The sequence below is a fragment of the Lagopus muta genome, chromosome 15 (assembly GCF_023343835.1).
Source record: "Lagopus muta isolate bLagMut1 chromosome 15, bLagMut1 primary, whole genome shotgun sequence".
Classification (NCBI taxonomy): Eukaryota; Metazoa; Chordata; class Aves; order Galliformes; family Phasianidae; genus Lagopus; species Lagopus muta.
This window is the reverse complement of record NC_064447.1, coordinates 11,278,135-11,305,532: the sequence shown is the minus strand read 5'-3', so window position 1 is coordinate 11,305,532 and position 27,398 is coordinate 11,278,135. Positions and strand designations below refer to the sequence as shown.

At 46.6% G+C, this 27,398-nt stretch overlaps 2 protein-coding genes across 4 annotated transcripts in view; both read left to right on the top strand.

Moving 5' to 3' along the window:
- Window positions 1-15,321, top strand: part of FOXK1 (forkhead box K1) — a 48,983-nt gene extending 33,662 nt beyond the window's left edge. The window contains exons 5-9 of the mRNA XM_048962153.1: window positions 1,565-1,758; window positions 2,843-3,009; window positions 3,700-3,984; window positions 5,336-5,560; window positions 7,818-15,321. Coding sequence (XP_048818110.1) covers window positions 1,565-1,758; window positions 2,843-3,009; window positions 3,700-3,984; window positions 5,336-5,560; window positions 7,818-8,038 — 1,092 coding nt within the window. The 3' untranslated portion in view covers window positions 8,039-15,321. The remainder of the gene's footprint in view (window positions 1-1,564; window positions 1,759-2,842; window positions 3,010-3,699; window positions 3,985-5,335; window positions 5,561-7,817) is intronic.
- A 2,322-nt stretch (window positions 15,322-17,643) lies between these two features.
- On the top strand, window positions 17,644-27,348 carry AP5Z1 (adaptor related protein complex 5 subunit zeta 1). Of its 3 annotated transcripts, XM_048962150.1 has the most exons (17): window positions 17,644-17,773; window positions 17,849-17,986; window positions 18,316-18,502; window positions 20,303-20,447; window positions 20,858-20,970; window positions 21,438-21,606; window positions 22,021-22,161; window positions 22,481-22,518; window positions 22,599-22,761; window positions 23,020-23,198; window positions 23,699-23,841; window positions 24,574-24,723; window positions 24,962-25,073; window positions 25,471-25,568; window positions 25,768-25,900; window positions 26,080-26,294; window positions 26,617-27,348. In XM_048962150.1, the coding sequence occupies exons 1-17, from the start codon at window positions 17,733-17,735 to the stop codon at window positions 26,885-26,887; spliced, it is 2,436 nt and encodes an 811-aa protein (XP_048818107.1). In that variant the 5' UTR covers window positions 17,644-17,732; the 3' UTR covers window positions 26,888-27,348. The 3 variants fall into 3 exon arrangements, with proteins under 3 accessions (XP_048818107.1, XP_048818109.1, XP_048818108.1); XM_048962152.1 differs by lacking the exon at window positions 17,644-17,773 and having other exon boundaries at window positions 17,898-17,986; window positions 18,133-18,502; XM_048962151.1 differs by lacking the exon at window positions 17,644-17,773 and having other exon boundaries at window positions 17,937-18,036; window positions 18,133-18,502.
- Window positions 27,349-27,398: the final 50 nt, after the last annotated feature.

Genomic DNA, 27,398 nt, shown 5'->3' with positions numbered 1-27,398 from the left:
AATTATCTTTTGTAAATACTTTCTGGGGTGATGTAGTGTTACCAGTGGGTTGTTTTCTGAAACAATTTTGATTCCAATCATCTGTCTTTCACTTTTGTTTGTTTCTTTATTTTTCCACGTCCTTACTCTCAGTAACACCCTTGCTCAGATAGTTACCTGTGTCTTTCTCTGGAGTGATCTGTCCAAACAAATGCCCAAACACTGAAATCCTGTTTTTAAATCATAATACAGCCTTAAATCATCACAGGTGTTTTCTTTTCCCAGTTTATTCTACTACATTGCCTAAATCAGAGTTTCCAGGGTTGAATCTCAGAATAGGAACTTGGAAAGCACAGGCTCAAAGCTCCTCATGTGGTATGAAAGGAAATCTGACCAGCTTCGCAGGAGAGCTTGCATGTAGTTAACACATGCTAAATCAGACTTAAATGTTCAACTTGAGGGCTGCTTTCAAAGTCTCAGAAACCACAGCTCCACCTGCTTTCAGGCTTGTTCTTGGCATCACACCTCTGAAATGGGTGTTGTCATTTGAATATAACACACCAATGCAGCTGGAAAGACTCTTGCAGCTGCTGATTTCATTGTGTTCTGCTGGCAGGAGCAGCACGGCTTGGTGCTCTTTGAGTACATTTGGAATTGATATGTGCAGCCTCCCTGGATTTTCCCCACAGCTCTAATTAATTGTGGTATTCACTTCCTGCCTTAACCTGCTCAGCAGAGCTGTGCTCCTTGAAGCAGTTGCTGCATCCTGCCTTAAAGACAGCTGCATTTCAGAAGAGGGTGAAGTTGCCTTTTTCTAGCTGACCGGTACCACTTTAAGGCTTTTCTCGTGAAGGGCTTGTCTAAGGCAGCTGCAGAAGCTCCTGTTCTGTCATGAAAGTGGAAGAGAAAAGAGCTTATGAATACTTGGGCTCGCTGAGCCTTTCCCTGGTCCAAAAGGCAGTGTTAAACCTGCTCAGGTGGGCTTTGTCAATGACAAGGATAATTAGTCCTGCCAACATCTGGAGAGCTTATGGTGCTAGACTAGTGCTGCATCAATAATGGATTCTTCTCAGATAGCTGTCTGGCCTACATTACAATTACCATGAGATGCAGTGTCCTTTAGGGCATGTTTGGGCATCCCAGTGATCATTTGCAGGTAAGCAGTTAGCACAAGCTCAAACAGTTTCTTCGCCTTGCCTTGAATACAACCTGCCTTGAGAGAATTCTGATGTGGTTTACACTGCTTTCCCCCTGCCTCAGCAAAAGCTCTGCTTTCATTCTTTTCCATAGCAAAAGTTGCTGTACTTGCTGACTCCAGGTATATTCAAGTGATTGTATAGTACTGAGCAAACCCACATTTCTGTATGGCTAGTAGGAGCTCCGTGTCTCACTAATTTCCCCAGGTTTTCTCTTGCATTTCTCCTGTGATTTCGGAGCTCCATGAGTTAAGTGACTTGTTTCTATCTTCAGCACTGTTTCGGGCAGCATAGATCTTATTTTTCCAAGTTGTGTGGCAAAATCAGTTTGCCTTTGTTACCGGCTTCCTCACGGTGAAATAATCACCTCATTCTTGTGCTTCCTGCAGAATTCCATTCGGCACAACCTCTCCTTGAACCGTTACTTTATTAAAGTCCCACGCTCCCAGGAGGAACCTGGAAAGGGCTCCTTTTGGCGGATTGACCCCGCCTCTGAAGCTAAACTTGTAGAGCAAGCATTTAGAAAAAGAAGGCAAAGAGGAGTGTCCTGCTTCCGAACACCTTTTGGGCCTCTCTCCTCCAGGTAACATCACTGCCCTCTAATCTCCATGCTGAACTCATTACAAAGAGAACAACCAACCTTCTCCTGAAGTACAGTGAGCAAACTTTGATTCTGCTTATAGCTTTTGGAATGGTAATATAATTAAGTAGTCCTGGGGCATAATCTGAAAATTGTTCTGACTTTAAGTGTTTAAAAAAAAGAAGAAAAAAAAACTGAACCCAAGTACAAATGCATCAAATAACGTATCTGCTTTGGTAGCATTTCAAAGAAATTCAAAACAGTAAATGTTTCCAGATGCCAGTCTTTAATTTTGGGAAAGCTGTGTTTATATGTGGATTAGATCACAGTGGGAATAACTTTTGTGGTATTTAAAGCTCTCTCTTATAGGGAACATCATGCTGACTGTGGCTTTAAGCAGTGGGGGCTGTTCTGTGTAAGTGCTCCAGCCAGTGGTGGGGCTGCTGAGAGGAGCTGTGTGCAGCAACAGCTTTCTCTGAGCCCTGTCCCTGTGGGCTTAATGCAGTGTAGCTCTAGCTGGAGCAGCATCGTATAGCACTCCTCCTCACATTTCTTCTGTCTAAGATGGAGGAAAACAAGGAGAGATTTTTCAGCTGATTAGCAGATCCATGTTTGAGTTCCTTATGCATTTAGTGGCCGTGTGGGACCCGAAGTGGGAACAAAGTGGTTGAGAAAGGAGTAGCAACAGCTCAGCTGAGTGCGTATGGGTCTGGCCACTTGCATCTACTGTGCATTTTTCTTCTACTCTCTCAAACACTGACAAACATCCTTTGAGAATGGCCTGAAACTGCAAAACTGGTCTGAATGTGAGGCACATCCAGCTTCTCTGTCAGCAGTTAGTCCTGAAACGGTAACCACACTCTGAAGTGTCCAGTTGCCATAAGCCAGGAATAATGTGACTGTATTTGGTGCTAGAGTGTTAGTGGGGTTACTGTGCGCCTTTCAGCTTTTCCCAGCAAGACTACAATGGGTAAGTAATGTGGGAGAATAGCTATCTTTCTTCTGATGGAGACAAAGCTTGGTCTCTGCTGCTGTCTTGTGGTCAAAATACGTCTACACCTGCCAACACTGTGTTCTGGTGTTCCAGGAGTGCTCCAGCCTCCCCAACTCACCCTGGCCTGCTGTCCCCTCACTCTAGTGGCCTACAGACTCCAGAGTGCCTGTCAAGGGAAGGCTCACCCATTCCACACGATCACGACTTTGGGTCAAAATTAGCCTCAGTTCCGGAGTATCGGTATTCACAGAGTGCACCTGGTGAGTAGCTCTTGTTTCACAGCAGGTGACTTTCCACTGTGCTGAGTGCTATGCTGGGAATGCTGCAGGAATGTTCCTGCCAGTCTGTTGGAGGAGGATTTAAGTCTTGGACTTTGTTAGAGACTGGTGACGCATATGCAACTTCTAATTAGCCTTTGTACGAAGGGGCAGGAGGTAAAGGAATGTATAGAAACACATGAGCAAACCTTAATCTACGTGTCTCTAAGGAACTCATAGCAGAGTAGCCATGGCAGTGCATAGCTGACTCAGTAATTTTCAAGGCTCCATGGTAAGATCATCTTGCCTGTGCAGAGCTCCACGGTGCTACGGCCAGAGCCTTGATAATACTAGCCCAGGTAAGTACCTGCTTGTCAGCTGTAATTGGCCTTGGTGTTCCTGTTGAAGTTAGTTGGAAGGCAAAGCTCATTATGTAAAGCCTCATGTCTGGGGGGGTCTATCATGTTATTTGTTCACAAAGCAGTGCTAAAATGTCAATTTTGGTCTTTGTATGTTAGTAAATAAAAGACTGGAGGTGACGTTTTCAAAATTTTTTTTACCTTCCCTCACATCTTGCCTCTGTTGAAGGATTAAATACTGCAGATACAGGAAGTGTACAGGTAAAACATGTAGAAGCTTTTTTCCGTGTTTTTTAACGTCTTCTATTTGTGCATGTTTCTGTTTTCTCTGTAGGATCTCCAGTCAGTGCCCAGCCAGTGATTATGGCTGTTCCTCCTCCTCGGCCATCTACTCTGGTGGCAAAACCAGTTGCATACATGCCAGCATCAATAGTGACTTCTCAACAGCCTTCATGTCATGCAATTCACGTCGTTCAACAAGCTCCCACTGTTACAATGGTTCGAGTTGTGACCTCCTCTGCAAACTCTGCAAACGGATACATCCTCACAAATCAGGGCACAGCAGGAGGAGCTCATGAAGCTGCAGGAGCAGTGTTGGACTTAGCTGGTGACCACCGAGGTAGCTTGTCACTTCTCTTGCTACTTCACTAATAAATCAAGCAGGCTTGGAGTGTGGGGGAGAATCAGACATCAGTTTCACTCACTGGGTGCTTAGCCCTTAATGAAAGGTGCTTGTCTAGATAAACGTGAGTAGGAGTTCATCAGGCTGATGTTTCCACTACTGAGCAGGAGTACTGTGTTCCCTTGTCATCTTTGGAGAGCAAATCTAACAGGCTGTGAAGATTGAAAAAACATGAAGTGCTTTAAATATTTGTTAGCCCCTGTATCAATATTATGCGTGTGTATTATTCCCCTGGGCATGGCATGGGAATGTATGCTGCTTGATGGCATGAGAGATGGGCTGAAGCTTCAGGATGGCCTCGTCAGTAAATGACAGTGTTTCTATTCTGCCAGCTCAGTTTCCTAGGGGAAAGCTGGAACTTGTAGGTGGTACGTCATGAAAGCAACTTTCAAATACCAGTTACAACAAAGGCCTCCTCTACAGCAGTACCAGGATCATTGGCTTTTTTTGTTTTAGCACTGGTTATTATGTTTGAATCTCATTCACATTTTCTGGAAATTCCTATCTATATCCCGTTCATGTTGCTGAAGCACAGTTGCAGCTGCCTGTCACCTGCTCCCTTCTTTCATTCACTAGTTCTTGCTGTCGTTTGTTCTTTCCCTATTTGTCCATTTTATTTCCACTTGTAACCTCTTCCTTCCTAATCCCCAAGCTTTCCTTGCCTTTTCTGCTCTTGCTTCCAGTCATTCTTTCTGTGACTCTCTGCTTAATGCTTATGGTCCATCTGATTTACAGTCCTGATTTTTTTTTTTGGCTGGGTGGCTTATGCTGTTTAAAAAAAAAAGTTCTTAATATGTTTAGAGTAATTATGCATAACTTAATGTTTTCAAATATTCATCCCTGGCTTCTGATAAGCTTCAAAAAGAGCATTTCAGAGGGACTGATATGCCCTGTTCTTATGTCCCTGTTTGCAGTGAGCAGGTAAGTGAGTCATTACCTTCTCAGAGCTGACTACATGGTATGAGGCAACCCACAGAAAATGTGTATATAGAGCCTGATCTTGCCTAAAGCAATTCTCACAGGGTTAGGCCTCCAGGAATCCTGAGCTCCTTGGAGCCCAAATATGTTACTATTGTGACTAAGCTGCAAACCTGTGAAGCAGTGCTTTCCATTTCCACCGTATAAACATTATAAGACACATCAAAGGCAAGTGACTTTGTGGTGCTGAGGTATTTAAACATTTGTAAGCCCAGGGTATGCATTACTGCGACAGCGTTAATGAGAAGAAAGCCTGCTCCTAGACCAGCTGGGTGCTACATAATTGCTGTCTGTTCTGCTCTCCAAGCAGGTATGGATGAAAAGCCAACGATCGCGTTTGCCACAATACCCACCGCCAGCCGTGTTATTCAGACAGTTGCCAGCCAAATGGCACAGGGTGTTCCAGGACAGACCGTCACGATCCTTCAGCAGGCAGCTCCAGTGACCATTGGGCAGCATCAGCTCCCCGTGCGGGCGGTCACCCAGAACGGCAAGCATGCTGTCCCCACCAACAGCATCACCGGCAGTGCTTATGGTAGGCTTTGTTTTGATTGCTCTCCAAGCTTTGCAGTTCAGTTGTCAAGCGAGGAGGTTTTTCTCTTCTTAGTTATGCAAGTTATTCCACGTGGTCGGTGCCAAAGGTTATAAATTTGGCAACTTCTGTGGTTGTAAATGTCAGTGATAGATACAGTCTGCCTGTGTTTGCTCAGGTCTCCTTGATGGATAAGTTTTGCTACCTAATTCTGTTTGAGGGAAGTCCAATTTCTCTTTGCCCTTGCCTATGCACGTATTGCTACTTACACTTTTGGGGGTTCCTAGTTGAAAGTGTTAGTGATTCTTTCATTAAGCCTCTGCTTTTTCATTTATTTTCCTCTGACAAATAGCCTTTGCTTTCAGCATGCCAAATAATAAAATTTCAGCGGTGCTCTTTAGATCTTGTGAAATATGGCTCCGTAGAGCATTAAGAAAATAACATACTTTCCCTTCTTCGGGTCTTAGAGACTGGGAGAAATAAGATGCATTTCATCAGGTGAATGAACGTAGGGCTATTTGTATACAGGATGTGTTGTAGTCATTTGTCAACCCTGATTTTTAAAATTTCTTGCTAGCTGTGTCTTGGCAGTTTCTTTTTGTGCTTGCTCAGCACCTCAGGTTTTGTGCAGTTAAGGATGATGACTGAGGGTGGTAGCATCCAGGCTTCTTGCTGCCCCTGTCAATGAGATGCTAAGTATCTCTGCTGGCCCAAGCTGATGTTTCCAGGGAGTTGGAAATGAAGGGCACTGGTGAAGTTTTGGTGACTTCTTTAAAGCAGAATAGGAATCTTTTACGGAATTTTCTAAGGCAGAAAGTGTGGCTTGCACTTGGAATTGCCAGAATCTTATTGGAGTAATGAGAAATTAATAGCAATAAGATTTTTATGCAGCAAAGATTGAATAAAGCAGGTGGCAGTTCTTACTACCCTGCAGTAGTGTTGTATAATGTAGAGTCAGTTTTTATTTTGCATTTATGTCAAGGTATTCTGATCTCAGCAAGTTATTTTTCTAGCTCTCTCATTATGACAGAAGTATTCCAGTTGTGTCTAAGGGTTTAGGTTTTTTGTAATACATAGTGAGTTTTCTAGTTAACAAAATGGAGCCTCAATCTCTTGACTCATCTGTACAAAGTCAGCTTCTCTTCAGCTGCAGGGCTTAGGTACTTTGTCAGTCACTAAGTTGTAGTCTCTGCCCACATCCTTATCCTATTTCTCTCTTTCATCCTCTTGGTACTGTGTAGCTTTCTTCCCATGCCTTGGCAGAAATCTCTGGGTTTTGAGGACCTTTGTTCTGTTTCCTTTGTTTATTTATCTTAAGGCTTCTTTTTGATGCACGTAGCAGTGAGCGCACCATAATGTTCTGTTATTCCATCCTTTGCAAGTCAGTCTGCAGGGCAGAGGATGTGCTGTCTCCTGAGTCCCCTTTGGCTGCTTTTCTTATTGATGCAGAGTCCAAAACCTGCGTTTGTTTTGTTTTCCAAGTGGTGATGTGTGCCAAAGGCAGTGTGTGAGCACACTCTTTGTCTGGAACTAGGAATTGTAGACGTTTTTACGCAGAGCTGCTATTTATATAGTCTTTTATTTCTCACCACTTTTATTAATGGGAGGATAGGAGACTTTAGTCAGTACTGAAGTACAATATAGGGGAGCCAGCAATTCCAAAGTTTGGAGTCCAGTTCTAGTGGGAGTACATTAGATTGTTTGGTGTAAGCTGTAAAACCTTCCTGCCCCTTTGACGAGCAGGACATCAATGCAGTCAATATTTGGATTGTAATCCAGTGTCCCAGCAGACTGGTTGCTCTTACTGTGCAAGCTGTGCCCCAGCTGTCTTTTTGCCAGTCTCAGATGGGATAAGGAGAACCCTCAATACCAGAGGTGCAACACTCATGTTGTAGCTTGCAAGAAGGTATGATTTTAGGTAGCTAGAGAACTGCCTCTCCAAGAGGTGTGCTGTGATTGTGGCAGAGAATTGATTTTCTGGAGGTGAATATTCCAGTGTTAATGCTGTGTTTGACAATGGAGTGGAAGAAAAAACAAAAAGGAAGTTCACTGTTGAAAGAGGTTATTACCAGTTTGGTGAACTTGCATAAAACTGGGATTGTTGTGGGGGGGAGAGAGAAAGGAGGCCAACAAGCCTTACAAAATGGCACAGTCTGAATGCGTGCCGAGGTGCTGCATTTGACTGTGGTGGTTTTGTTTTCTGGAATGACAAACACTTGCATTGCTTACCACACTGATTCTCTTTTCTTTCACTTCCCAGCTCTTACAAATCCTTTGCAGCTTCTCGCAGCCCAGGCCAGCTCATCCACTCCTGTTGTAGTCAGCCGGGTATGTGAGACAGGGACTGAAGAGACAGCAGCAGCCTCCTCCAGTGAACCTGAAGTCAAAAGACCCCGGATAGAAGAGTCCAGCGGAGCAGTCCAGGCCCCGACTGGAGTCATCACATCTACAGTGCCACAAGGACAGGCAACCAGTGAATGAAGAACCGGTGGGAGGAGCTGGAGTGGTGTGGGGTGGGCATGGGATGGCAGCAGCCCCTAACGCAGCTTTGAAAGAAAACAAACCACAACTGTAACAGCTCTAAACATAGCCAACAGAGCTCTTTTTAAAGGCAGATTTTTTTTAAAATGGGAGGTCAACAGCTGTTAGAATCACAAGGTGCCAAAAAGACAAGAATGGAAAACCCCTCCCGAGCACCCGTACCTGGAACTCTGTTCTGTCTTTACCTATGGATATTTTTTCCTTTTTTTTCTTCTTTGTTTTTTAAAGATTCCAAAAAAAAAAGAAAAAAAAAAAAATACAGACAACTGATTGTATGACTGCTGGGATTTTTTTTTTAACTGTATTTTCCCCTTTTGGCTCCAAGGGGATGGGATTTGCAGTTCAGCATCTAAAGGAATGTAACACAAATACATTCTGCTCCCTGGAAATGCCTTAATACTGCGCTTCTCCGAGCTTTGAAATGTAGGACCATTTTTAAAAGGCCAGCTAAGGCAGTCAAATACTGAAAAATGGGTGCAGTATCTCACAACAGCAGCATTAAAGAAACATGGTACCAAGCTTAAAGAAAAAGGCAGATTAATTTTTTTTCTAAAACAGAAAAAATCTGAGTATTAATGAATGTTTATTTATGAGGAGATTCAGGAGGAAGAGTTGCAGAGCTCAACCTCCTGGATTTCCAGATGCAATTTCTCTCCATTTCCTCTGAGGGAGAATGAGATGACAGAGGAACTGTGTTAATTTGGTTCCTGTAAAGATATTAAAAGGTTTTGTACCTTCAGTGACTTCTTACAGTTATTCATCACTTGCTTTGGACAGCATCCCAAGTATCTTAACGTCTGAGGATTGTGTGGGGAAGGGTGTCTCAGAGGTTGTATGTGTTTTTGGTATTATTTTTGTGATCACATACTGTGCTCTCCAGCACCAGGGTCTGTTCAAATTAGCACTGCACATCAAAGGTATCAAAGCCACTGGTCCCCATAAACCTAAGAAAATGTTGCCTGGTCTCCTGCACTGAAGTGGTCTGCCTTCATCTTGACTGGCAGTGGCATCCTCAGCTAGATGGGTGATGTTCAGGATGCCAGAGCTGGGTAGGAATCTGTCTCCAACTCTCTCCCATGGGTGGAAGAGGCTGATAGCAATGCTCCTTTGTTATTTTTCTGAGAGAAAGATTAAGGGCAAGTGTGAGAGGCACCAGAGCTCACACAGCATTTAGTAGAAATTCTGTGTGTAGAGACCAAGGCAAAAGAGACCTTTTATTTTCCATGTTTAAGAGTCACTGGAGGTATTAAACAGGTTTTCCAAAAGGAATTCGGAGGCTTCCTTTCATTCTTCAGCTCCATCTCCTGTCTGCCCTACCTTTTAGACTGTTTGAGTTGGCCAGTAGAAGGAGGAATTATTTAAACTGTATTCCAGGCTCTTCATGTAGTACATCTTACAAGCAAAGCAGACTTGAGTGGAGAAGTGGCTGTGTGTGGAACCTGTGACTGGCAAAGGAATCAGCTTCTGCACAGCTCCAGCTGACCCTTTCAGCTTTACACTTGTGTGTGATCCCCTTGGTTAATTTGTCTTCTGGCAGCACAGCAGAGACTCTGTAACTTACAAAATGTTATGGCTTTATTAATGGCAAGAGTGACTTAACGGGGATGGGGTTGATGGCTTTGGAAGGTTAAACCACAGCAATTTATGTCTGATGAAATTTGAAGAGGGAGAGAAAATCCACGCAGTAGCATCTAGCATCACTTGTTCCCTTCTAGGTTTCCTTTCTGTTTGCCAAATCCTATTCAATAGCTCTGTCCCACCACTTGAATAAAACCCAAGTGCATTTTATTCTCAAGCCAATTGTTTTGTGAGAAATATTTCTGAAAGTAAGAAAGAATGTTGTGGTCTCATGATTTGTGGTCACGGTCTACAGTCATGGGCCTGCAAAAGTATTTGGGACAGTTCATTTCTATACAGCTAGGCCTTCGTAATTTGTGTGCCTTCAGTGCCAAGTTATTAGGCTGTGTTTTAGTACTTGGAAATTATTCTTGTGGAGGATTGTTCCAGCCCACAAAGTAATTGAAGCAGGCCAACCTCTAGCCGTTATGTTTCCTGTCAGGAGGACTAGGTGCAGCAGACTGGAAAAGAGACACATCAGCTCTGTTTTCTCTGTAGCCTTTTCAAGGCAGAATTCAATAAAATGGGCTTCAAGGAAGAAGCTACGAGGGAGAGTGCAGCATAGTGCGTCCGTAATTAATTGTCACATTCAGATGAATGCTGTTTAGGTCCAGGCACACCTCTGAAACAGCCCTGAGACTAGAGAGCTGTCCTGAAGCAGTCTTTGATTTTCCAGCACGTTGGGTGAGTCAGCTCAAGATGAACAACCAGCAGAGCACTGTCTGAAGCTGCCAAATTTCTGTGGCAAAATGTTTCTTTATTGCTCCTTTCCTTTTAGAAGTTCTAAGTCATTGGGACTGAGACTTCTCTATGCTAGTCCAGCACCGTAGCAATACATCAGCTGAACTGTGGTGGTCTTGTAAACCAGCTGCTATTTTAGTGATACCTCTAAGTCTGTCCTCAGGTCGACTCCATAGATTTGCCTCCTCTGCATTTGGAACAGAACAATGCTTTCTCAGTCTTCCTTGTGTGGCTCAGAGCGCCTTGTGGCTTAAGTGCAAGTTGGCCACAAGCAAATCTCTCTGATCTGTTCAGCCATCTGCTGGAGGTGCCTGGATCTCATGCTCCAGCCCATTGGGATTTCTGTGTTACAATGCTGCTGAGAGAGCTTTGGTGGGGAGAGGAGTAAGGCATTTTGCTGCATCTGCTGCTGTCTGTATAACAAAGGTCAAGGCACGCTGATTAGTTAACCTCCTCTCACTTGGACCTAAGAAGATTTTCAAACTGACTTCATAACACGTGAGTTCTCTTTTCACTGTGCCTCCGACAGACTAATTTTGCTTTAACTGTGGTCAGTTTATAGCAACTTTTGTTGCCTCCGTTTGCAAACGCTGGATGCAGTTGTTTTGGGTTTTTTTCGTCTGAATTCCTCAGTTATTGTTTTGTCTTGACTGTGGTTCATGTGAGACAGGAAGCTTTTTTTACAGTGAGATCATTTAATCTGATGTAGTGATAACAACGCTGTGCTGAACACAGAAATGGAGTTCATGATTAGCTCATAAATTCTTCTCGACAACTTATTCTCTCTGTCTCCCTCCTTCCCCTGTGCCATTAATTCTGCCCCTTGTAGCACACACTCTCCCTGATATCTGCTGCCTGAAGCAGCACCTTGCTTAACTTCTATCCAGGGACACAAGGATGCAAATACCTGTGGGATGCATGTAGCTCCAGAGCTTGATGAAAAAGGTCAGTTTTTGTAACTTTCATTCTGTGTGTTAGAAATGTTACTGCTGGACGCAGTCTGCTTAGGAGAGTGCCGTGAGAACCACGTGAAAGCTTTGGGAGAGAAGTAGTTAAATAACACCTGATGCTTTTGCAGTGCTCCTGCAATCAGTGCTGTGATCTGGCTCCAGATACTGGGAAGGAATAAACTTGGTTTGCACATGTTTCAGACATCTTGTGTACTTGTAACTGTCATTTACAGTTAACTTCCACATTTTTCCCCTTTTTCAGTAGGGAAACGCCAGCAGTAAAGCACAGTTCAAAGAACAAAAGATTATGCAGCTGTATCTAAGCCAGTGAGAGTGGCTGACCGGAGCCTTCCTGTGGGGTGATGTGGAGCACTTTGCACTGACTGACAGGGCCTTTTGTCTCTGTTAGTAATAGGGTTTCCTAGCAAGGTGTTCAGTGATGCTCTGATGTCCACTAGTGTCTAGGTGACAGCCAGAATGCTGGGTGAAAGGAGAAGCACTTCCCTGCTGCACTTGGATTTGGAGTCTTTAATACAAGGGTCTAATTCAGGAATAGCTCAGGACTTTTCCTGCTGGATCAAAAGCTGTTTCCTTAGTCTTACTGCATTTAATCTCTAAACTCAAACTGGTTGCTTGTTTCCATCTTCCTTGTCTTTCAGATTTAAACTGTGTCTCCTAAATCATAGTTTATCGCTGTCATGAACGTAAATCATGTAACACTGCAATGTAAGGGAAGATCAGATCTCAGGTCTAGATTTCTGTGTCTGTTACTGGCCAGTAGCTGCCTAGAAATGCAGAATAATTTGGGCTGGAAGAGGCCTCTGGATGTCTCTGCTACAGCCTGGCGTTCAGAGAAGGTCTGATGAGATCAGGTCACCATAGAATCACAGAATCGCAAGGTTGGAAATGACCTGCAAGATCATCTGGTCCAACCACCATGGTCACGTGCAGCTGAGTTATAAATGCCTTTAGATGGAGCTTCCACAACTCTGGTCGTTCTTCTCATGTCTGACCACGAGGTGAAAGGTTTTTGCATCCCTGCATGTCAATGCCTCCTTCCCATCACTACACACCTCCAAGGAGAGCCTTACTCTGCATCTCCCAACCAGGCAGCTGAAGGCATGGGTAAGATTTACCTCCTGCTTTGCTGCTTCCTCTGAAGGCAGCAGCCTGGTTATCTCCACCTCTTCTGCACTTTGGGTGCTCAAGCCTCCAAGGTAGAATTCTGACAGAAGATCCCTCCCTGTTGTGCACTGGTGAGCCCAAAGCTGCACTCAGTACTCCAGATGCAGTATCAAATGCTGAATTCATCCAGTGGGATTTTACCTTGAGCTTCTGTGCTGGAGCAAAATCTCACAGGTTTGCCCGTCCTGCTGCTCATAGGTTGGACTCTGGCATTAAGCAGGAAGCTCTAAAGGTGTGTGACTTGGCTTCACAGCTTTGTCCTTACTTTGGGCTTTTGAGGTTACAGATGCCATCCTGCAGCAGATGATCTTTTCCCTCGTCAGACAGGCTCTTGGTCAAGTTCTCATTTCCTCTCTCTGCCACAATTTTTCCCTTATATTTGTAGCTATTTCTATTGACTCTGGAGTCCTTTAATCCAGCTCCTAACTCAATGCAATTGCTTGAAGGTTTGCATCTGGTGAGAATCTGTACATTAGGTTGCAGTTACACAACAGATGGTTCAATCATGTAGCTTCTTGTTTCCTTCTGGGTAAAAATTATGCCAAAGCTGCTATTACTGTAGCATACACTACTGTCATGAAGTGTAGCTCGCAGTGGAGCCAGCTGTGCTGGGAAAAACAATCACTACGATGTCATCTGGCTGGCTGGAGCTGATGAGGCTGAAGCAGTGCTTGCATGTTGGTCTGGACCTGCCCAGAAGGTAGCTTTGTGCTGGAACATCTCTGAGCCCAACAACTGGCTGACAGGGTTAGAGCAGCACACGCTGCTGGCCGGATTGTTTGCAGGACTGTGCATGTGTAGTAAGCAGCAGTGAATGCACCTAGCTGAGATGGTGGGCTTGCTCTGTTAGATGGCTTTCACAGGGCAGTAATAGAGCAGAGAGCGTTTTACTTTGTTCTAAGCAAAGCATTTTGAACAATACTGGGGTTTTCTTGGAACACTGTTGTTTAAATTCCAGATTTGTAATCGAGTTTGGTACCTGTGCTTTTTTGATACCTTTCTGATTTACCAACCCTGAATTAAACCCTTCAGAAGGTCTGGCTGGTCCTCTCCTCGTGTGTCACTTTACGCTTCAGAAAGAACTTGTGCCAAGTCTCCCCCTTTGCTCTCAAGATAGAAGAACCCACTGACAATTCATGGGTGGCAGCTAAGGTAGAAACTCTTTAAATAATTTTTTTTTTTTTCCAGAGAATATTAAGTTAGATCTGTGTAAACATAAATTTTATATTTATTAATGTGTGTGAGTGTGTAAATATAGATATATAAACGGTCCGTGACTATTTCTTTCTCTTCAGTGGTACTTTACACAGACTTTTATGCCGTATGTCCACAAATTCCTGCACCGGGCACTGATTTGGAAAGAACAACGTACCTGTTTGTGTGGCAGATGTGGGCAGCCTGCAGAAGCAGCTTTCCTCCACTGATTGCTGTATCCCTCTCGCAGAGCAGATGAGGCGCTGCAGTGCTTGCATCTGCCTTGTGTAGGAGCTCCTGGCTTTGTCGTGCACTCAGCACCCACAGCCCGTGCTGCTTTCCTGGCAAGAAAACCCCCAACTGGCACTAATGAAAGCTGGAAGCCTTTCTTGTCTCCAGTTATCTCTAGATGTGGTATTGGGGAGTTCTTTACGCTTCTGCTGTGTAAGTAATGGGACCCTCTTGCTAACAGAGGGAACGGATGGAGGGTCTGTGAGGATGCTGTGAGGCTGAGGAGCTCCTCTGTCTGTCTGTCGGGGGGTGAACTATCATTGGGGCACAGAGAAACAGTTTCTTCATGGTGGGATTTTTCTCCTTTTACACTTCCCTCTCTTTATGGGGTATGAGGTGTCTATTCACAGAGAGTAAATTTTCCCTAACCTGTCAAATTTCAGTCCTGGTTTAACTCCAGGATGCTAAATTCAGAAACATGCATTTTTGACCTACTTGGGGCTGTGAGAACTATTCTTAAAAGCACGTGATACTGGGCTTCCTAATCTGAAGAGCTCTTACCAGAGCTGCAATTCCTTTGTGAGGACCTGAGCAAGTGCTTTGCCTCGGTTTCTGCTTACTGTCTGCTGGTTGGGCTTTGATTTTGAGGCAAAACAGGGTTTGAAGGTGTTACAAGGAGGAACTTTGTATATATACAAGAATAGGAGCAGTGAAAGGAAACAGCTTTCCTTCTCAATAGAAAGAAAGTAAAAAGAAAAGAAGAGGAGAAAAAAAAGCCCTTGTGACAACCAGCCTTCCCTGTTATTTGGTATTATTTGATTACTACTTCATGTCTGCTGCTGGGTTAAGCAACACATGCAGCATCTCATACCTTGGCATCCTTGATCCAGACCATTCAGTCTCACTTCTATCCCACTCAGTTTCACTGAAAGCAATCTGAAACAGAGCCTTCCGTAAAGCTAGGGGTTGAGGAGAAAAGCCTGTTAGCTCAAGTAAAATGTGATTTAATTGGAGCAGAAAAAGTGATGTTTCCTTCTGTTTCGCTGCCTTGCTGCTAAAAGTCCAGTGCAGGAGATGCTGATGCTTTGCTGTGCTGAGTGCTGCTCCTTAGATTTGGGCAGGCTAAGAAGGCAGGTTGGTTTCACAGCAGGGTTAGGGTTTAGGGGATTGCTGTAAGGCTAAATTCACTGTATTCCAGCCCACAAGATGGTCTTAAAGCAGAGAGAATCAGAGTATTGTACTTTGTAAGAGCTTTTTTAATGGAAAAGAAAGCAATGTTTGAAAAAAAAAAAAAAAAGTGTTCAATTGTAACATTATGGAAAATGGTTTTAAAGTATAACAGCTTTACAAGGTGGTCTTGGGTTCCATGTGTGCCATTTGTACCACGATGGGATGGCCTTGTCCAGACTGCTATCCAAAGAACTGTCTGAAGCTGTCCTGGGATAAATCAGAAGCTGTGTGAGCAGTGGGTGGTGAAGCTGGAAGCCCTGGTCAGATTCTGAATATTTTCTTTAAAAGAAAAAAAAAAAAAGGCAGTTGGAGTCTCCCTCCATTCTGTGATTGCATTCACACCAAGTCATGTGGGAAAGCTGCAGTGGGACGAGGACCAGGATACTGCAGTGCTGGGACAGAAGCAGAACTGACTCTGTTACGAGCAGCCTTACCCCTCTCGCCTGGATTCAGCACTTAATTTAAGGAATTGTGAAGGGGGAGAAAGCCATGCCTGCATGTCAGTTCCTGGTTTTGCCTGTATGAGCTCCAGCAAGATGTTTGGGGTTTTCTTTTGTAAGACTGATATCAAAACTACTTTTTTTTGTGACTTGTTTTCACAGTCAGTGCTTTTTAAAAAGCAAGGTGTTTGTGTATCCCAAGTGGAAGAGCTCCGTTTGGGGCAGCAGTTGGGAAGTCCATCATCTCACCAGGCCGCATTGCAGCTCTGCATCCCAGCAGTGCTGACAGCACAACCAGCACCTGAGGAGCAGAGCCTGCATTTCTGCATCAAATGGGATACAGTGGGTTGTGTTGTTTTTCAAATATGGAGCCATAATTTTTTTTTTAACTGATTTGAGATCTGAATGTGATTTCTAATGTACCAAGAACAGTAATATTTTAAAGCTATAACAAAGTTTTAAATTTCTACAATTTTTTTTTTCATTTACTTCAACTGTTCTGTTACCTTAATTTGATGTATGTGGATGGGGAGTGTTGCTTCTCCTCTTAGCATTTGTTTCTATAACCAGAAATAAAATTATATATGAAAGAGAAGATGCCCTGAAATCGCTTGCTGCTTTCCAGTGACAGACCTGCACGCTCCCCGGGTGGCACTGAGGGGGCTTAAAACCAGGCTGAGCCTCCCACCCACCCTGGCAGCTGATCCCTCTGGATGCAGCACTGTCTCAGCAAGTTGTGGCTGGCATCAGATGAGATGCAGAACTTTGTGCTCACACAGAGCCGATGATTTTTGACTCTGACTGACCAAGAAGGTGTTTTTTTCCTGTGGTAAACTTGGTTGGGTAAGTATTTTTGCCTTTTTTTTCCTTTTCATATGGAAGAAGATAAGAGGTTTGGATGCTCTGTTTCAGAGTCTACAGGTAGCTGTGCATGTGTTTGAGACCCGTAATGCCCCCTGTGAGGGTTACCAGGCACTTCTCAAGCTTTAGTTTTCATTCCATCAAGGAGTGAAACAAAATGTCATTTTGAGAGGTGAGCTACAGCAGAAGCTTTGCCTGTGACTTAGAATCACTGTTTCATAGATGTGTATGGTGACAGAAATTACTTCTGTATTCACTGTACCCAAGTTACACAATTACTTTTGGCATTCCTCGTCCTCATAAAGGAGCTAGAATTTAAATTCTTGATTTATTTTGACTAATTCTGAGCTCCAAAATTGAATAGGAGTGTTTTCGAAACCACAGCTGACACAAAGTTATCTACATGTGATTAATGCTTCCACGTTTAAAATATTATTTAAAAAAAAAATAATAAAAAATATTTTAAAAAGTGTGTTGTTCAGCACAGACGTTCATCCAGAGCCTTTTGTTTTTTTGGCTGCTTATGGTTGTGGAGGCATCCCTGTATCCCTGTGCCCACCAAGCATGCAGCCAGAGGAGAAGGCATGGGAGAAAACCAGAGCTCTGCTGCTCCTCTCTGCCCTGCTCCCTGCACTGGCCGTGCTGTTGATAGCTGGGCTCAGGGATGCTGCTGCCTCTGAGGGTGAAAGGGAGCCGGTGCTTCGGTGGCTAATTGCCAAGGCACGCTGTTAATGAGTGCTGAGGAGTCCATCAGGCTGCGCGGAGCCCCAGGGCTGTCAGCATCAGGGGAGGATGTGTCAGGGAGCTGCAGCCCCTCCTGCTAAGCAGCTGTTCAGAACGTCCTTTGCTCTATGCGGGCCGCTGAGGTTCCCGAACCTGCGCTGGTATCACGCGGCGGAGCCCGGCGTTGCTTCGCTCCCTGGTGCCGAATAACAACGTTGTAACCGCCAACTAATTAACAAAGCGGAATTGGCCTGCGCTCCTCCTCCCAGCGCTCAGACACCCGCTCTGTGACAGCGCTTTCTTCCGCACCAACCACGGCTGTGCTCCCCCCTCGGAACGTCCCTAGGGCGGAACCTTCGCGCAAGGCCGCCGCGTGCCCCGGGCCCGGCGCTGCTGATCGCTCAGGGGGAGCGCGTTGGCGACGGACCGGGAGGGGGACAGCGTGCAGGGAGCGCAGGCGGGATGGGCACGGCGGCGGCTGAGAGCTTCCTGAAGCAAGCCAGGTAACGGGATGCGGGGCGGCTCGGGGTGTGCGGGGGCCGGGTCCTCACGTCCTCACGTCCTCTCGTCCCTCGCAGGGAGGTGCAGGAGGACGAGCTGAGCAGGTTCGCCGCCCGCGTCGCTGCCCAGCTGCAGGGCCCGGAGCCGGGCGCCGAGGCCGCGGACTGCCTGCAGCGGCTGCACCTCGTCCTGGCCGCCAGCAAAAGCCCCCGTCGGTGAGTGCCGGCTGGGTGAAGGCAAAGCGTGCGTTGTTTGAGCTGAGAAGGTGGGAGGGCTGGAGCTTTGAGGAAGCTCTCCTTTTTGTAAACAGTGCGTTCGACGTATGAGTTAAAGCCCTGTTTGTGCCGTTTTCCCCTTGCAGAGGGCCACCGTCCCTTCTCAGCGAGTGTAGCGGGCGCCGTGTCACAAGCCGTGCGAAGGGGCGGAATTCGGATGATAATTAAGGCATTAATTAGGGTCGCTGTGAAGCGAGATGATGCCAGCGGCACAGACGTGCAGGCTGTAGGCACGCAGCTCCGCTCCTAACGCTTTGCTGACCCCGCAGGCTGGATGCTCAACTTGTGGAACTGCTGCAGGCCGTGCTGTGCTCAGCCAAGTGCCCCGAGCAGATCCAGCTGCTGTGCGCTGCCCTCCTGAGAGAGATGGCACCCTGCGATGGGCTGCGCCTCTCCTGCCATAGGATCCATGACACAAAGCTGCTGAGCCTGGTCTCGTCCGTCCTGCTGGCCCAGGTGAGCTGCCTCACAAGGCGGGTGTCCCCTTGTTAATATGGATTTGTTTTCTGATTCTTCTCTGTGTTTGTTGAGCTCATGGGTAGTGAAAATCAGCTGCTGATATCCAGGAGAAAACAGAGTTATTTCCCTGTCCATTCAAGGAATGTTATTAGTCTGTTTTGCGTAGGAAAAGCTGGGAACTTTTTAAATACAAATTTGGATGCTGATTCAAAGACCTGGATTCTCCACGGAGAAGGAAACGTGAGAACTCACTTTTTTGTGTTCCATCCACGTTGATTGCTCTCTGAGAAATAAACTGAAACCTCACCTTGCTTTTTTCCTTCTCCCATTGCTTCTCTTACATGTGCCTGCTAAAGATAAAGCATTTTTCTTAATCCATCTGAAGTTTTTCACTTTGAGTCTCACTGTATGCTCAGCAACGTCTCCTACATTTTTGTTTTGCACTTCTACAGGATAAAAACGTAGCTTGTGTTTTAATTTTTCTTAGATTCTAACTAAAACTAGAAAGAGGTTTTCCTAATTCTTTACACTACTAAAACGTGCTGCATTTTAGCTGTTTCAGAATCACTTCTGTGGCTAAAAATGGAGCAGTGAGTGGCAGCCCCTGCCATGAACACAGCCCTGCTTAGGCAGAACCTTTAAAAATATGGTCTGTATTTGTTGCTGTTTTGGATGGAAATCGTCTTTCTTCTCTCTGCCTACCTGCCTGTCCCCCTTGGTTCTGTAAAACTGATATTCTTCTGGTAAAACTTTTGGCTTACCAGAAGGCACAGCCTCTGGGGTTGCATTAGGAGCTGGAAACCTGCCATTGATTTTAGTCCAGCCAGATTTTCCTCTGAGCAGCAGGAGGAAACACATCAGTAATGCACATAAGCAGCACCGTTGTTTGCAGTAGGCAGCAGCGACGTATCTGTGGGACAGGATGAGGGTCTCTCTCCTTTTTCCTTCACCGTAAGGATCCCCAAACTTTAAGCTTCCTTTTTAACAGGGTCTTTCTTTCCTTTGATCAGTTTGCCCCCATCTGTTTGCTAGAGGAGCACAGAAAGTAACCAGTCGTGGGTGAGGTTCTAATATGACGTTTCTCATTGGAAACTTGCCTGTTGTTTCCTAATTGCTTCCAGCTATCAGGTACAAAGCTGACATTAGATGGAGACTGTCAGAAATTAATATTTGTTCCCCACCTTCAATAAACAGCTGTCCAGGACCCCAAGCAGCAGAGAAGGTTTAGTTCTTGTTGGCATGATAATGCTCATGAGGAAGGAAAATCTCTCCAAAGGCTGCTTCCACCTGTTATTGTTAAAAAGAAAATATTTTGGACAGAAGGGTTTCTTGGCATCTCAGAACCACAGCTGTAAGGCTTTATTTTCCTCACTGTGAGGATATGGACTAAGCAGAGAGTCCTCTAACATGTTGCAACGCTCCATTTTCTGTTCATAAATTTCTTATTTAGCAGCTAGAAAGCTGACCGCAAGGGGAGCAGTTAATGCTTGTACTCACTGCTCTGGAATTGATGGATCATAGTGTTTAATTTGAGGACAGCCACTGCAGCTTCTGATTCCCAGCTCTGGTGATGTTTGTCCACAAACGTGTTGCTCCATCAGAGAACTTTCCCCTCCTGAGATCTATGAATTCACATTGCTGAAGAACTCTGTTAGACATGGTAAAATAGCCTGTGCTGTCAGTTGTTTCTGTCCTTGACACTGGAATTGATGCCTGGTGGAGGAGTTTTGTGTGGTATTGGTCTGTAGTGCTGTTAAGAGATTATCTGCCTGGCTTTACCTCTGCTTTATTTTGAAGGGAGAAGAGAAGGCTGCAGTGTCTGCTGTGGGACAGCGTGTTGTGAAGGCCCTGGAAGGAAGATTGCCTGAGGGTCAGAGCTCTCGGTATCTTCTTCCCATCCTCTCAAATGTCATCAGTCTGTCACCAGAAGCTCTAACTGAAGGTAAGTGTGTAGGAGACCTGGGATTACCATCTGGCTTTGATCTGCATAGTGATCAGAGAGGTCCTTGAAGACTTTGGATGGGAGAAGGACTTGGAAAGTGTTCTTAAAAGTGACATCTCTACCGTAAGGAAAGTGAGCTTGGCTGAGGTACATTGTGCCACTTAAAGAACAGATTGGGCCATCAGCTGCTTGGGTTCCTTCCAGGGGACAGAGTTCAGTACAGATCTGTATCAAATTAACACATCCCTTAGCCTAGGTATGGGTCTCTAGATGCAGTGGAATGTGAAACTGCAGATATTCTGAAGAGTATTGGGCAAAGAGAAATAGAAAGACAGCTGAAGAGCAGTAGAGGTGTGCTGCAGAGACTGCTTCTCTGATCTAGCTGTGAGCTTGTGATTTTCTTTGTACAGAGCAGATCAATGTAGTCAGCAAGAAGATGGCTGACTGGCTGAGGTATGCAAGTACTCAGCAAGGAGTCGCTCAGCCCTCTGGAGGCTTCTTCTCCAATCCCAGAACCAGGCAGGTCAGTGTTGAATTGCTGTGGTTATCTCACAGGGGTGTTTGCTTGTCAGCAGCCTGCTGTTATAATCAACTTCTGATAAATCTGGAAGTGCTGCTCTATTTGGTCGCTTTCTTGGGCAATATGTAGACAAAAGGCATAAGAAATCAAAGTAAGGGTATTTGTAGCTTCAAAATTTAGGAGTCCTGCTGTAGAGAAAGAACTTATGAAATAGTTTTTGGGTAAGAATCATTAGTTGGCCACATACCTTGGAGTAAAAGCCTTGTGAGTGGGAGGGAAAAGTTAGAGGTATTTCGGGTGGGGAGGAGGATGCAATGCTGCTGGCTTCTCTGGCTGTAGAAGACTGCCCCACTGCAGTGCACAGTGCATGCAAACAAGGACTGCTGGTCTCCACGGGCTCAGGGGAGTTTTCCTTGCCCTCTCACCTCACCTGTTTTTGGGGGCCTTACCTGCTGCATCTTTCCTCCCAGCCTGGCCCTGTCACAGAGGTGGATGGTGCCATTGCCACGGACTTCTTCACGGTGCTCTCGCTGGGTCAGCACTACACAGAGGATCAGTGGCTCAACATGCAAACCTTCTCCATGCTGCAGAAATGGCTGCTGTGCTATGGGGGCAAGGAGATGAACACACCAAATTCAGGTTTGAATCAAAGGGCTGCAGACAAGGGTGGGTTTGCACCCCCCAAGAGGTAGATGTGTTCTGACTTCATGAGGTGGCTGTGCCAGAAATCCAGCAAGCGGCTGGAGGGTGGGCAAGAATGTAGAGCTCTTGGACTAAGACAAAACCTCCTGGCTGATGCTTTCTGACACTTCTGCAAGGATTTATTCATTCAGTGTTCCCTGGTTTCAGGCAAAATGCCACGTGTCCCTGAGGAAGAGGATGTAGGTTGTGGGAGATGGCATTTCCTTAGTATTCCTGTGTGACTGCCTTCTTCCCAGCCTTCTTTACTTCTCAGTGTGCCTGGGGACAGACCCCTCCCCCTCTGTTGCTCAGCAGCAAGTGGGCTGCAATGCCTGTGATGCGAGCTGATACATGATAACCTTTATTCTCCAGGTGACAAATCAGAAATGGACAGGTCTGTTATGTCTGTGGTCTCGACTTCATCCACGTCGAGTCGCCTGCTTCCCCCAAGGGAGCGGCTGCGGGAGAAAGCTTTTGAGTACTGCCAGCGGCTGATGGAGCAGAGCAATCGCCGTGAGTCCTGCCATGAGCCCTCCTTGTAGTGTTCTTGAAAATGCTTCTGCTTTGCTGCTGCTTTGGGCTGAGGTCTCACTCCCTGGCATCCACAATGAGGCTGGAGGCACAGGACTGGCTGCAGCTGCCGGTGTTTGTCTTGTACGCCTTAAGCCTGCCTCCTGACTTTGATTTGTAGGGATGCTGTGGAGTGTGATTCTTACTAGCCTGGAATTTGGATCAGTATGTGTTCCCACCTGTCCTGAAATCTGGACTAGTGCTCATACTGACAGCCTCCTGTTTGGACTCCAGATTTAACTTATGCACATTTCTCTGGCAGAGGCCCTGAAGAAAGCTGATGGAGACCTGCAGAAAGCTGTAAGTACACGGGGATGGGGCTGAAGCTCTCAGTGCTGTGACTTCCTCCCACTGTGATCTGGCTCTCTGCCCTTCTGCAGTGTCTCATTGAGGCAGTGACAATCATGGACATCATCTGCAAACAGGACTCCTCCTATGTGTACCGTGCAGCATCCTTCCTGAAGATCTTGCATGGCAGGATCAGCGGGGATGCCACTTATGCCAGGGCACTGCTGCCCATTGCCCAGTTCTTCCTAAATCATGGTAAGTCATCCTGCACAAATCAGTCTGGCATACTCACAGCACAGCTTTTGTCCTGGCAGTTTGCTGGCTGCTGGAGTTTATAATTCAGCCTTGGCTGTACTCCAGGATTCATGATCCCACTCCTGGAGAGTCAGAAGCTGGGCTGTCCTGTGTTTTGTAGAAAAACACACTCAGATTTAGTTTTTACATATCCCTTGGAGCCCCTGTTGACAGGACTGCTGGGTGAGCTGTGCTCAGGAATGTGCTGTATCCTCCCAGGCGAGATGGCTGCTGCGGACTCTGATGCAATCTACAAGCACTTATTCACTGATATCCCAGCTCAGCTCTTCCACAACTCATCTCTGGCTTTTGAATTTGTCCTATTCTGCAAGGACAACAGCCGGCTCTTCACTGAGACCTCCAGCATATTCAGGCAGAGTTTCCCAAATCTCTTCAAGGTACATCTTGCCGGAGCAGCACAGGAGACAGCCTGCTGTGCTTCTTTTCTATGCCTCCAAATCCTTGCTTTCAGCACACCCCACAGCCCACCATTATACCTCTGTGGCAGGGCACAGGCAAGAGGGATGGGTAAGAAAGACTTAGAAAATAGTGAGTTTGAGGTGGAAAGAGGGTTCTGGGTGTGATTAGCTCTACCAGGAGAGGGGAGTGTGGGTTGGTATTACGTCAGTGCGTAGTGCAGGGTGCACAGTTAGGACACAGCAGTTTGACTTTGGGAAACTTGAAACATTTCAACTTGCTCACCATTAAATCAGCTTCTAAGTGGGTGTGTTGAGCCACCAGCAGCCTCCCCGGTTCTTGGCTGAACTCTTAGTCTTTGTTTCTGCTTTTCAGAAGTGACTTTCCATTCCTGATCCCTTTTGGTCACAGTGTGAGAATTGTCTTGGCCATGTGGTGGAACCCTGGGGATAGTGCAGCAGTCTGTACTGCTTTCTTACAGTTTCTGGCATGGAACAGCCCGCCCCTTATTGCTGAGTTTGTGGATATTCTTCCATTTCTGCTGGATGCAGGAACAGCCATTGAGATTTTCCATTTGTTGCTTGACCTGCCCTGTCTGACAGCAGCTCTGGACGTGCAGATGAGGTAATGCTAACTGCCCTTCCTCTCACTTGCTTATCAGGGTTTTGGTGTTGACTGCACACTTCCCTGAGCTTCAGCTGCCCTCTGGCTGCTGCTGTCAGAGTGAGAGGCTGCAGTCAGGTTAGCACAAAGCTGCACAGACATCAGCCCAATTTTCCTGGTAATGTGATGTGCACAGAAAGAGAGCTGTTACACCTCAGTAATGGGCTGTCTTTGAAGCTCAGAGTTGTTGTCATTTCATCACCTGCATACAGATCCAAACTATTGCCTTGTGCTGGAGTGTCTGCCATCAGCCACTGCCTCCACAGAGATGTGGATTAGTGGGTCGTCCCTCCCTTCCCTGCTCTTGCTCCCCTTTGCTGGCTGTGTTTTGGAAGCAGACAGAAGTTTTTTTCCAAGCTGGGAAAAAGGGGACTGGAAGAGTGTCCAGGGAGATGGGAAAGCATTGGAGCTGGCTGTACTCACTGCTGTACTCTGCTCTTCCTTTTGTTCTCTGACATTAGCAGCTCTTTTTGGAGCGCTCAGAAAAGGAAACCATCCTAGATACAAGAAGTTGGTTGAGGTCTGTTTCTCACCACTTCAGGCATTCTGGTTCTCTGGATTTCAGGGCGCTCGGGTTAGACCAAGTTAATGTCCCTGTTTCAGCAGCAAATGTGTTACTCCATTGCTCAGGATTCCAGCCGTAGCCTGGCCCATTCTCACAGTTCAGCACATTCTGTGTGTCCCTCCTTCTAGGTCTTCCTCTCTCCCATCTGCTGAGAGGGCTGCCTGTGATCCTGCTGTGAAGCCAGCTGCCTGCCTGGAGGCCTTTCGCAATCCCCTCTACAGGAGTGCATTCCAGTACCTTCTCCGTGTCGAATCTGTTTCTGAAGACTTCCAGGAGAGGTAGGAAGTTGCTTTAGGAGACTGCCATGAGGGTTTGATTCGGCCTGCCAAGTCTGGGAGGCAGCACTGGGATTGCTAGGAAAGGCATAGCTGTGTTCATCTGGGCTGAGGTGGGCTTGACCTTCCCTGCCTGCATGAGTTCTGCCAAGTGCTCTAAGGCTCTGTGGGCTGTAGGGAAGGGAAGACAAGGGAGTAGTTGGGAGCACACCTTTATCAGTAGCTTCTTTACTGCCTGCAGGCTGATTCCACTCCGACAGCTGCTGGGATCCCTGGCCAGCAGCCCAAGGGTCATGCAGTGTGCAGACACTGTCCCTGTCTTGCTGGAGCTCTTTTTCAGTGTGGTGGCTGAGGTAAGTGCTTTTTGGGCAGTTTGACTTCCACACGTCCTGTGGGGATTTCTTGTTAGGTGAAGAACAATCACAGCAAGGAGTGTTAACACAGTGCAACTTCAGCAGAAGGGTGTATGAAGTGAGAGAATGGGGTGGTCCAGTACTGGCAGAGAGCTGCACTGAGCTGCCCGCTTCATCCAAAGAAGGAAGAGAGCTCTGTGGTGCAGTATCAGTGTTCACAGTTGTTTTGCCAGGCAGCTGTGAGTGAGTGCAAGACGAGTGCCTGGTACCAGCTTTATGCACTGCTCTGCTGCTGTACCAGGCAGTCTCTGTGCTGGCATAGTCCTCTCTGGCTGATCAGTTTGAGTTTTGGTTGCTGGAAGTCACCAGTGTTGCTGAAGCAGAGGTTGTTTCTCAGTTTGCAGATGCATCTCTAATAAACCAGCTGGTGGTGCTGGTGCTGCAGAGAAGCGACCAGCTCTACGAGATCCCAGCGTTTAAAGATGACGTGCATAGGTGAGACAGAACAGAAGGCCTGGCCAAGCTCTCAGCCCTTCTGCTGCCTGCAGCCTGGCTTCCCAGGACAGCACAGCAGCTGCTGTAGTTGTGACCTTCCCGAGCGTGCAGCTGCTGTGCTAATAGTTGGATGCTGCCAGCACCTCCTCGGTTTGGTGACAAGTGCCTTGGCTCTGAGCTCTCTCCATCTCTCCTGCAGGGTGCTGAGCTCACAGCTGGTGATGCTCTGCAAGCTGCGCCCTGCGCTCGTTGTGGAACTGTCCAAAGAGCTGCTGGAGTTCTCGGGAACCGTCAGCAACATCCAGAACAAGGAGCCCATCTTCACCCACGTGGTAAGCGGGGACTGCCTGCTTCTGCCAAGTATGTCCCGGCTGCAGTGCCATCTGTTGGTCAGCTTCTCTTTCCTCCTTTATCCTGTCTTAGCATGACATCATCTGATTTGCCATTGCCTAAACTGCGATAAGATCCCCTTTCCTTCTGGTTGCCCTGAGTACATCTGCCTTTGTTTCAGGTCTGGGCTATTGGAGAGTACATGTCTGTGTCCTATGACAAGCGCTGCACTGTGGAACAGATCAACCGCTTCTTTGAGGCTCTGGAGGCTGTGCTGTTTGAAGTCACCCAGGTCCGACCACAGGCCAGTGTCCCCAGCTGTGCACCCCGTGCCATCGCTGTCCTTATGACTGCCTTGACCAAGCTGGCAGCTCGCAGCCAGGACTTGATCCCCAGGTAAGGACTGATGGCAGGCAAGGGCAAAATGGCAGAAACTTGCAGATCTGATGGATCCAAACACAGATGTTTGCAGTGTTAGATGATGATACTTGGCAACTGATGGAACCTGGAAGTGAAAGAGAACAGAGGAAGCAAACTGTAGGGAGGCAGCTTGAGGAAGTGGGCTTCATCTGCTGACAGACTCTCTGTGCATCAGGGCAAAGGACAATTGGCGTCTGGTGTTTGCTTGCAACAGTCTTCTGTGGTCCACATGATTGCATAGTGACCCTGCCGGGTGCGAGGCTCTACCAGCTGAAGTTTGTGTCGTTCTCTCCTGCAGGGTGTCCTTGTTCCTGTCCAAGATGAGGACATTTGTGCAGAGCCCTGCTGTCACCTCTGTGTACTGCGAGGAGGACCGTGAGGAGATCCTTACCCGGGCAACCGAGCTCATGAACCTCCTAAAAATGCCAAGTGTGGCTCAGTTTGTGTTCACACCATCTGTGGACGTGGCCCGCACACGGTTTCAGAAGGAGGTGTATGACACCCTGCCTTCTGCTCTGAGGATAGTGACCCGTCTCCTAGAGCCAGCTCCTGGCTTTGTGCCGGGGTGAGGGTGTGGGGTTTGTGGGAGGCTCCAGCTTCTACTGTAACTGATCTGACACAGCCAGCACTCAAGGCTGAGTGCTCTGAACTGGAAACGAGGAACAAATGATTGTGAACGAAACAGAAAACAGGAATAAGTAGAGCTGAGGCTGCTCTTTGGATTGCAGCCTGTTTTTGTGCATCTCTCTGGTAGCATCTGTTGCTTTTTCTGCCTCCTATTCCTGTCCTACCTCTTCCAAGCCAGTATGGATTGAAAATAAGTGGGTTTGTGTGAATGAGTGAGTGAGTGCCTGCATTACCACCCTGCCAGCCCATCACATCCCTTTGTTGACATGCATCCTCTTCCCTCCTTTCCCCTGGCTGCACCCTGGCTACACACGTGATTCCCGTCACCTCTGCTTGCCAAGCAAAGTCCTTTCTGAGGCAGAGAAAGCAGAAGTGGCTCCATTAAATTTGTTGTGAGCCTTCACTGCTCTTTTGTCTTACTTTCACAGCAAACACATTGAGATCTGAGGGACA